Source organism: Cyprinus carpio, chromosome A20 (assembly GCF_018340385.1).
Source record: "Cyprinus carpio isolate SPL01 chromosome A20, ASM1834038v1, whole genome shotgun sequence".
In the NCBI taxonomy this organism is placed as follows: domain Eukaryota; kingdom Metazoa; phylum Chordata; class Actinopteri; order Cypriniformes; family Cyprinidae; genus Cyprinus; species Cyprinus carpio.
The window spans coordinates 12,912,945-12,923,203 of NC_056591.1; the positions used below are offsets into that span (position 1 = coordinate 12,912,945).

The 10,259-nt window shown below is 39.5% G+C and overlaps 2 protein-coding genes, 1 long non-coding RNA gene and 1 pseudogene across 3 annotated transcripts; 2 read left to right on the forward strand and 2 right to left on the reverse strand.

The window, feature by feature from the left end:
• Positions 1-1,121: 1,121 nt before the first annotated feature.
• LOC109112577 (zygote arrest protein 1) lies at positions 1,122-2,734 on the reverse strand. The gene is made up of 4 exons (XM_019125465.2): positions 2,033-2,734; positions 1,855-1,947; positions 1,705-1,779; positions 1,122-1,460 (listed from the first exon to the last, which is right to left on the reverse strand). Exons 1-4 carry the CDS (start codon positions 2,693-2,695, stop codon positions 1,317-1,319), a joined length of 975 nt encoding a protein of 324 aa, XP_018981010.1. The 5' UTR covers positions 2,696-2,734; the 3' UTR covers positions 1,122-1,316.
• Positions 2,735-2,810: 76 nt separating this feature from the next.
• LOC122148965 lies at positions 2,811-5,561 on the forward strand. Its single transcript, XR_006162752.1, has 3 exons — positions 2,811-2,999; positions 3,700-4,248; positions 5,183-5,561. It is a non-coding gene; the product is annotated as an uncharacterized LOC122148965 (long non-coding RNA).
• LOC109112574 (sodium/bile acid cotransporter 4) lies at positions 3,170-7,300 on the reverse strand. Its single transcript, XM_019125461.2, has 3 exons — positions 6,623-7,300; positions 5,558-5,768; positions 3,170-4,231 (listed from the first exon to the last, which is right to left on the reverse strand). The coding sequence occupies exons 1-3, from the start codon at positions 7,162-7,164 to the stop codon at positions 3,692-3,694; spliced, it is 1,293 nt and encodes a 430-aa protein (XP_018981006.2). The 5' UTR covers positions 7,165-7,300; the 3' UTR covers positions 3,170-3,691.
• A 22-nt stretch (positions 7,301-7,322) lies between these two features.
• LOC109112578 lies at positions 7,323-9,993 on the forward strand (annotated as a pseudogene).
• The last annotated feature ends 266 nt before the right edge of the window (positions 9,994-10,259 follow it).

A 10,259-nucleotide genomic window follows, 5' to 3' on the forward strand; every position in this document is an offset into this window, starting at 1 on the left:
TGATTTTTTTTTTTTTTTGTCTGGTTTTTAACAGTCCTCAGTGTTTTATTTTAGATATCCAGTTATTAACCCTATCAGCAGTACATGTTGATTTAATGTGGTGTTCTCTAGCATCACTGGTCTTTTCTATTAAGACCTGTTCACATCAAGTGAAGTAACTAGAACCACACCAATAGATAACTTTTGTTTTTTATAAAGCGTGTGCTACAGTTGTGCCATCTGCCACTTTAAATGCTAGAGCTCTTTAAATTTGTATGGCTTTGTATTGGCTATCATTGAATTCATACAACTGGGGAAAAAAGGTTCTGAAGGTAATTCCAACTCCATAATTCCTCTGCATTATAATTAAAGCTGTGGTGCAGGTATACATGTAAAACTTTGGCACAAATCATTTCTTCTATAGGTTACAACCCCATTTAGTGCATAAACACAAATGACTGGTTTTGTGTTATTTAGAAGCTACAGTGATGCTTAAACTATTGTGGTTAATCACAACCATTTGTCCATTTAAGGCATCCTATAATGTAACCACTGTACATAAACCAAACAACCTGAATCTGACATTGACAATACAAGTTGGAAAAAAATGACTAAATGTTTAATTGATTATAGAATTACATAAATGATCTTTACTAGTTCCAGCAAGAGCAAACCTTAAGTGAACAGACAAAACGAGTCATAGTATGAAGAAAACAGCGTAAACCGTGCAATAATAGTAAAAGTTGCAAGTCAAGGACACCTATAGGGTTAAGACACCCCCCAAATCAAGTTTAACTCATCTTGGTCACATTTACAGACTTGTTTTGCTCTTAATCGGAACAAACATTTGTGATTTGCATTCATAAAGTTAAAACAGATGTCCAATCCTGCTGCTCAACCCCTATTAAACACACCTGAACCAGGTAATCAAGGTCTTACTAGGCATACTAGAAAACTCTATGCAGGAGTGTTGAGGCAAGTTGGAGCTACTGTAGACTGCAGGACAGAGCTTGGACACCCCTGGGTTAAAATAATCAAATCCAGTTTGCTGGATTTATAGGCACAAATGCTTGTAGTCGTGTACAAATCAAGTCAACCATTCAGGTCACCCTGCTGCAGATTAGTTCACAGAAAACAAGATGTGCTTTTAATTGCCATTTTTATTTCAGAATTGGCACCTACAGTTAGTTCAAGTACAAATTAAAGCAAAACAAAAAGAAATAAGACTGTAGTGATCGATGGATTCCCACTGCAGTCTTTGAGCAGCGAGGATGCGGAGACTGAAGCGGACAATCCAGCTGGGCAACCACCAAGCTTGACTGCAACGGACAGGGGTGCTAGATGATGTATTTGAAGCTGAATGTGCTTTCACAGGAGAGACGCTTTCCTTTGCAGCGGCCGCACAGATCCTGTCTGTGAGGTCTTTTGGGGTCCACGTGACGTGATGTTACAGAACACGTACAGCGAGACTTCTTACAAGTCTGAAAATGAAACGTTCTAGTTGTAGTTAATGCAAAAAGGACAGTGAATAAATGGATCTGCAAGTGATCTATTAAAAGACAGCTGCTTGTAAACCATTGACACACCTAGTTTAGTTTATGTTTTGAGACCAAATGTTGTGGCAAATTGAAATTGCACCAGTTTAAATTTGTTTTGTTTTTTTACAGTCAAGTTTGCAGAGGTCCTATAGCCTCAGGGCCTCTGGTTGTGAACTTGTAGGTTTACCTGACAGGTTATGTCCTCAACACGGTATGGGTTGAATGATTTCTGACATGTTCTGCAAAACTGCTTGAAATACACCTTCAAAAGACAAAGTTTGAATCAGTAATAGTTGTGCCAACACTGGAAAGATTTTTATTGGGGGTGGGGGGTTACCTTGTTTGTGCCTTGGACACACCACACATAAGCGCTTTCCCAGCGTAGGTTGCAGTCTTTGCAGTGATAGTAGCCATACTTCTGCTCCAAAAACTGCATTAAAACAAAGTTAATACAATAATAACTTCTGAATAGTTCAAAATGGATTATGAATATTTCAGGAACCCATTTCTCCAACCTGGAACCTCACGCGAGCCTTGAATCTAGCTTCATCTTGTCCGGTTTTCACTGTCTCGTTTCTCTTCTGCTCATCTGTTTCCGTCTGTTTGTTTTCATCTTTCTCGGGACTAAGCGGTTCTTTCGCGCTCTCCTCGCCCTCTTTGCGCTCGTCTTTCTCAGCACTCACCACCTCCCCTGCGCTGTCCACCGTCGCAGGGACCTCGGGCTCCGTGTCCTCCTCCTCTCTGAAGAGGGACACTAGTCTCCTGGACTCGACCGGAGAGTAAACGGCGTGAGTGCGCGGGAACCGGACGCCGCCCCTGATGGGGCTCCCCGGGGTCTGGACCTCCTGTCGCCGCTGGCGAAGGGCATCACGCTTCCGGGCCAGAAGGGTCCGCGGGCCCAGAGAGCACTGGATGGACGCGTCGGTCTTCGGGTTGACCTGGATCCCTACGTCTTTGGTGTTGGCTTTCCTCAGCCGCGGGGTGAGGTTCGGGTTGATCTGAGACAAGATGGATTTAAGCTGCGCCCTGTGGTAATTATCGTAGTAGGTCTCGCCTTCACCGTAGTTGGCGAAGTAAGCTTTCTGTCTCCAGCTCTTGAACTTGGGGTATTTGTAGGAATAAGGGTTGTAAGAAGAGTAAAGATAGTTGTCGACTGTCTCGTTACCAAATGTAGCCATTTTTTCGCTTAGCCGGTTGGGAAAATGCACTGTAAGAGTTTAAGTAGACGAGCGGGACACAAATTGAGGTCAGGTGCCTAATTAACTGCAATTAACAGGATCCCCAAAAACCCGAAAATGTTAGGGGATTTTCAAAAAGGTGATTTCCAGGCTTGGAAAAAAAATCATGGAAATGTAAAGCTTTTTGTGGTTTAAACTGTTTGGGAACGTATGTTACATAGCTGGTTTCTGCTTGGTTGACCTGCCACCGTCAAAAAAACAGTTTAACTAGCTGCTGATCCAAGAAGGTCCATAAGTTTTGACGGTAATCTTAAGTCATGGACCTTTTTATGTTGGGTAATCATTTTTCTGGAAATATTTGTTAGTAGGCGTATTTTAAAAATACTAGGTTACTACTAAATAACTTATTTTACATGACTATAAAATAACTTTTATACCAGTCTGGCAGTGATATTGTATAAAGAAATTATAATATTAAATGCTTGTCATAAACATTTATTTATCTTGCAGGCATGTACAATATTTTCATTTCACTTACAGAGATGGATTGCATATTTGGATATTATCAGATGGAAACTATCACATGATCACTTCTTGTCCAGAATGAACCTTATTTTACATAAAGCCTGTTTTTAATGCCATAGGCTTTTATTCAGTTTTTCAAGATCTGACACTGCCATGCTGTAGCCTTTGGTATTTGTCATATCAAGCAGTGGTAATCCTGTAAAGTCCACTCTTCTTGAAGTAATGAACTCAGAAAACATATTTTCTCCCATGTTTGGAATCAGAAGCATACTGACAGTGGGTGATGGCATCGCCACGGTGTGATGTCATGATATTAGTTTCCATTTTCACAGTCACTTTTGGCACATATTAGTTATAATGCTGTGGATGATTAGTAAGAAATTCAACAGTGAGTGATGGCATGAATAAATCCTAATGTAAATATGCAGGTCCAGTGTCTGTAATAAGTCTTAGTTAGTTGTTTTTGTTCCCTTATACAGGTGTGGGGCTTCCAGCACCATCTTGTGACTCCAACACGATGACATTGGGGTCGCTCACTGTTACCGCACCATACGAAGAATCAAACGGCACGTCTTCTTCCTTCATTCTCTTGTAGGATATGTTTGTATCATCTTCAGCATCCTCCATGAGGTCCTGTTTATGCAATACCTCTTTCCTGTACATGCGGTAAGTCAGAATGAAGATGCCAGCCTCTGCTGCCTGGAAGAGCGCGTACAGCAGAGGAAACATGTACATGCCTCCCATCAGCTGTGGAGGGAACACCAGCTTCAGGATGGCCGTGCAGAGCTGTACGTTCTGACAGCCCGTCTCTAAAGACACAGTCCTCCGACTGTTGGGGGGGAGATCAAAGAGTGTTGCAAGGCCGTATCCTGCAGCAAAGCCAGCCATGGGCATGAGTACGGCCACCAGGTATACGGAGGCAGGGATGGTGGCCAGTAGCTCCGGGCCCAGCATAGTTCCAGTCATGATGAAGAGCATCAGCAGAGTGACCAGGATAGACCACAGAGACACCTGGAGCAGAAACACTGGTAAGTCTTCTAGACAGCCATTACACTGGAGTTTCTCAGCAGATTTTATATACAGTAGGCTATTTTTCTGTTTAGTTACATTACATATATATGTTCTTATATATTCTCAGAAATTCTTATTTTATTTTATGGGTCAAATGGACTTATTCTCACAATATTCTAATTTTATTTTATGAGTCAAATTGACATTATCACAATATTTCTATTTTAATAATAATAATAATAATAATAATAATACATTTTATTTAGTATAGCACCTTTAAAAGGGTATTTTCTCGAAGTTCTTTTCTCAAGCACAGGCAAACAGAACAATCCAAATTAAAACACAACAATACAGAATGACAATCAGTTAAATGCAAGACGGAAATAAAACGTTTTAAGACAAGATTTAAAAATACTTAACGAACATTTATATTTTATTTCATGGCCGTAATGAACATTTTCTCCTAGTATTTTGCTTGTTTTGTTTCGTTTTATGGGTCTGATGTACAAATTCCTCCAATATTTTATGTTATTTTCTGTGTCTAATGCACATTTTTACAACAAATTTATTTTATATTCTGGGTCTTAGGAAAATATTCTCAATTATTAGACACTTTAATTTATGGGTTTAATTGACATTCTAAAAACACTTTTATATTCAGTGTCTTGAAAATATTCTCACTATATTTGTTTATATACTTGATCTAATGGAAATATTCTCACAATATTATGATTTAATTTTCTTTTAAAATTAGCAGTAATTAGCTATGAAGGGTTTTCATTCATGTATGACCTGGGGAGTGAATTCTGAAAGGAGGGAATAGCACAGAGAGGCACATGATGATATACTACTAGAGGAGAAAAGTGCAAGCCATGAGTGACAAATCAGCCCACTTTTATCCACTCCACTTAATGTGCTGCACCCCCATTCCTTTATCACACTCTCCGTCAGCCCTGCCCTCCCCTCCCTTCCCGCATCTCTCTATCTCACAGTCGCACTGTGCCCTTACCAGGCTGTTCTTAGATAAGCTCAACTGAAAGGAGGAACCCATGCGCGCATGTGACGCCACCTCGCCCTGGGCACTTCAGTCTCCTTTTAATGGCCAGAGATGTTGGACATGAAGGCGACAGAAGCAACCCATCACAACCAGTGATATTTCAGAGATGACAGCAGAAATCTAAATCATTTTTTCTTTGTGATGAATCTCCACTTAATGACTCCTCTAAATCAAATCAACTTATTCTGATATTTTAGGTTCCTTTTCCTAGTAGTAAACATGCACTGCTTTGAATGAGGTTTAGACAGATAAGGTTTTTGCATTGTCACCTTGATGATGATTTCAGCCACTCGTGGATAGCGGTATCTAAGCCAGACCCCGAACCCGATGGGAATGAGAGTGCTGCAGAGTGTGAGAATAATCGCACCGAAGGGCAGAAGGTTCACCACGGGCGTGTTGATCCACGCGCGACTGTACATCCACAGACACAGCGGCATGAGAACAAGAGCCAGAATAGTGGATGAGATGGTCATGATGATGCTGGAAAACAAACCCCATCAAAAGAAATGTATTAACAAAGACAGCCAAAAAAGCGACATGTTATTCTGACCTTTCTTTGCTCTATTTCAGTATAATACATTAATGCATATCTTCATGAATGTTGACATTAAGTCAGAATTATATATTTTTATATTTAATTAATATATCTATTGTGTCCATACAATTAGTATTTTTATTATATTTTCAAATCTATGTAATGAGCACAGCATGACAATGTTTTATTTTATATATATATATATATTATATATAAAATATACAGTCAAACCAAAATTTTTTATGTAAATTTTAAAATATCAAAATTTATTAAGGTTTATTCGATATTTTTTATATTATGTTTATTATTTGTTATAGTTTATAAGATTTTAACTGTGTCAGAAAAAATTCATCTTGATAATGTCAGATAACACTTTAAGCAAATCATGGACAGGTCGAAGTGTCTGAATAATTTTTGGTCGCTTTAATAAATTTTTATCAGCTTTACTGGTAGTCCAATGTATGAAGAATGTTTGGGTATAATATGTCACAGTTTGCTTTATTTTGCTATCCACACTTACATAAATGAACTGTAGTCCTGCACCCACTAGTAAAAAATAAAAATAAATTATATCTGGTGTCTGAATAATTTTTGGTTTGACTGTACTTATATATTTATATTATATTATTTTATATATATTTATATTATATTTTATATATATATATATATATATATATATATATATATATATATATATATATATATATTGACTGTATTCAGATGGACGCATCATCACAATATTTTATTCAAATAATTTTTCTAAACAAACAGTAGGATGTAGACATCATCTGACAGCTACCTGAGGTTCATCTCTCCGTTGACCAGCAGTGACAAGATGTTGGAGAGGTTTCCTCCAGGGCAGCAGCCGCACAGCAGCACGGCCATAGCGGCCACATCGTTGAGGGAGAAGGCCAGAGCCAGGAGGAAGGCGATGAGGGGCATGAGGACAAACTGGAACACCACCGCCAGCAGGACTCCTATGGGCTTTCGGATGTGCTCGCCCAGCTGACTGAGCTCCACCGTGCAGCCCAGCCCCAGCATGGTGAAGCACAGGACAAAGCCAACAAACACGTTAATCCCGTGACTCAAGGGTGAATCCCAGAAAGCCACAATCAGGTGCGTGGGCTCTTCGGAGGGCGAGAACGGACCCGCCAGGAGCCCCGCTGGAGCCCCATCAGTCCTGAAGCTGCTGGGCACAAGTGAAAGCGGCTCTTCTGTGGCCCGCAACCCTGCCATGGAAGGACTCTCCGAGAAGCTGACTGGATCCTCTGTGAAGTTCAAAAGTTGCATGAGCGCGGCGGTGGACGCGTCGGTGCTCGGCACGCTATTGGTGGTCTCCATCGCGTCTCCAGGGTACTGGAGCTCTCCAAAGGATCCTTCGGTCTCCTCTGACCGCTGGTGTCCCCTCCCTGAACTGTGGAGGAAGGCGCGCGGTCCCCTAGCGGCGCAGTATCATTGTATGACTCTCAGCAGGGTCTGTGGGACACAAGGCTGTCCGGCGTGGAGCGCTGCGCGCGGTGCCACTGGGAGGGGTTTGGCGCGGAGCGCGCGTCACCAATAGCTATTACAGGCGCCATATGATCCAATTAACTGATCACTAAGACCCATTTCTGGAAGAAAAAAAACTTTGGAATTGTATTGTCCGCGTGAGAGAAATCGTTTTCTGATATATTTAACTAACAACATGCGACGTATCAATTAACTTTTTTTATTCCAACAACCAACACTAATATTTTAGGTTCCTCTGTTAAAAATCAATGAAAAATGGACATGCAGTGTGATAAATTAATTGTTAAAAGTATGCGACAACAGGCTAACTTATGAAAAAGAAAATAACATTAAAAATAGTTTTAAGTTTTAAGCCTTTACCAACCCAGTTTCACCACATACTCAGCCATTTTCTCAATAACACCTTATAGTAACTTCACCAAAATTATTTTTTAACTAATTATTGTTAGCTTGAATAATGCTTAACGTTATCATTATATCCGATTTTGAAATAGATTTCAGATTTGTTATAAAAAATTTTTTTTAAGGAAAATCTCTCCAAGTACAAACACTGCCTAATAATATTTAATAGTGCCTTATAATAGTATCCTATAATAATGCCTATGTCAACTACTCATAAACACTTTTGCCTTATACACACATATATATGCTATTTAAGATTTCATTAAATTATGCTCTGAAATCTCTATTTCAAACAGGATCAAAAACGTTACTACTTTTAAAGAAGGAAAATAAGTTGATCCCTGATGTGCCATGGCTGGCCATTAAAAGCACAATAAACAAATCACTGGGATAACTGTTATATACGGAACCCACTTCCGTAGTTATATGTATTTAACATGATTTTAATTGAAAACTTGTGTCCATTTGGTTAGAACAGTTGTTGTGCAACCTCAACCCCTTTTTGTTCCGAGTACATCTAAAAAAACACACACACACAAAGAAACTCTATGCTAGAAATGAGTCAACAGTTTATGTGAGAAAATCCTTTAAGCTTTACATCTTTTAAAGTCGTGAGGATGAATTCCTGGCTCATGCACGCGCTCGCGATGACGGGGGTCTTCTGTTGCCGTGACGCCCTCTCGTGTCCAACGCGATGCACGTGCCACTTCAGCGCCAAAACAACTGAGGCCGACGCTCGCCTCTCTCTTTTCCCTGGAGACGGTCTCCCAGGCAACACCACCTCCTTAACCATCCAGTTCAGCAACTTGAGCGTACTGACCGCTCAGCACCTGACAGCCGTCCCACTGCTGGAGGAGTTACACCTGCCCCCCAACAAACTGAGCAGTTACCAGCAGATCTTCTGAAGGGCCTTCATTACCTGCACACTATAGACCTCACAGGTGAGTGTGTGTGTATAAAGCACCGTGTCAAAACGTTAAGATTCTCTACATGTATTTTGTAGCTGTATGTGTCCATTTGTGCGGAACCGCTATTGTAAGATAATACCATGAAAATTTACTGTTTTGTGTTTATCTTATTATACTTAAAAAAGAAAAAGAAAAAAGGTCTAAGCTTTCACATAATGTAATTTTTATTACAATATTCAAACAACGAATGTCTTTTGACGCTTTTTAGTGGCGTGACATATCGCTTCAGTTCAAATTGCGCGAAAATCGAAAATAACTTCCTCTTTACAGAACAAAAAAACATTAATGGATATCAGATGGTATGTTGGTAAACAGTACAACTTACAAACATATATTGTTTTTCATATAATGTTTAAACCGCGGTAAAAGACAAAAACAGCTTGTGAACTTTACATTTACCTCAGAAGTCATTCAGTGTCCATCGCTTGTTCTAAATTTAGACAGGAGCATATCGTTAAAATAGTATATTGTTAAATATCTGAAAATTGTTTGGAAGCCATTTTCTCAAAAACAAAAAGCCAAAACTACACCGATGTGATGCAGCAGGTCACATATGTTTGTACTGTTTTTTTCTAACTCTCATCATCCAAATTGTGCTCAGACAATGAACTGCAAGAGATACCTGCACATGTTTTCCATCATGCTCCACTTCTCAACCTGGTATTGAAAGACAACCGCATCTTCAGCATCCACCCTGACTGCTTGCCCAACAACAGCAATATCACTTGGTTGGACTTGTCCGGAAACCATCTTATAAAATTCCCAATGGCCCAACTCCAAAGTCTGAGTCACCTAAAGGTTCTGCACCTCTCGCAGAACAAACTCGAAGAGCTTCCAGTTGGGTGTTTAATTGCTCACCCTGCTCTAGAGAGACTTCATGTAGACCAGAACAAAATCCAGTCCCTGGATGTAAAAGGCTTTTGCTGCTCTGGTAACCTGACTCACATCTTGCTGCAGAAAAATAGATTAGATAGTCTCCCGCCGACTGTATTCCAGGGGCTCAAACGCTTGGAGTACATGGACCTCAGTGACAATAGGCTGCAGTTTCTGCTCTCTGGTACGTTAGATATTAATACCAGTTGGGTGGAGTTGACCTTTAACCCGTGGCATTGTGATGCTAAAAAAGAGTACCTGTGGAGAAAACTGACCATGGAGTCCTTACAATCAGAGCCCAAATGTACTACACCAGAGAATCTGAAAGATTGTGTCATCGCAACACTCACCCGCAAAGAAATGGGCCTGCCAGAGTAAGAGAACTACATGATCTGAAAGATAAGTAGATGAAAGTAAGTGAAAGTTTTTTTATATATATATATATATATATATATATATATATATATATATATATATATATATATATATATATATATAAAAAGGAGGGAATGGAGACTATTAACACTTACTACATTGGATCTTAGAATAATGGATTGCAAATAAAGATTGATTTAATTTTCTTTTTTTTACATTAATTAAAAATTGTAAAGGAACAATTTTGACACAATACAAAATTTTTTTAAACCACATTTTAAAATCTGGAGCTTCCAGCACACATTATAA

Bases quoted from the DNA above. Each gene is read 5' to 3' on its own strand.
- LOC109112574 (XM_019125461.2), bottom strand. From the start codon at position 7,164: ATGGAGACCACCAATAGCGTGCCGAGCACCGACGCGTCCACCGCCGCG. The intron at 5,769-6,622 runs GTAGCTGTCAGA...TTTGTTTTCCAG, and splicing joins AACGGAGAGATGAACCTCAG to CATCATCATGACCATCTCAT. The intron at 4,232-5,557 runs GTGACAATGCAA...TTTCTGCTCCAG, and splicing joins TGGCTGAAATCATCATCAAG to GTGTCTCTGTGGTCTATCCT.
- LOC109112577 (XM_019125465.2), bottom strand. From the start codon at position 2,695: ATGGCTACATTTGGTAACGAGACAGTCGACAACTATCTTTACTCTTCT. The intron at 1,780-1,854 runs GTAACCCCCCAC...TGTCTTTTGAAG, and splicing joins GTGTCCAAGGCACAAACAAG to GTGTATTTCAAGCAGTTTTG. The intron at 1,461-1,704 runs GTAAACCTACAA...TTTCATTTTCAG, and splicing joins TTGAGGACATAACCTGTCAG to ACTTGTAAGAAGTCTCGCTG.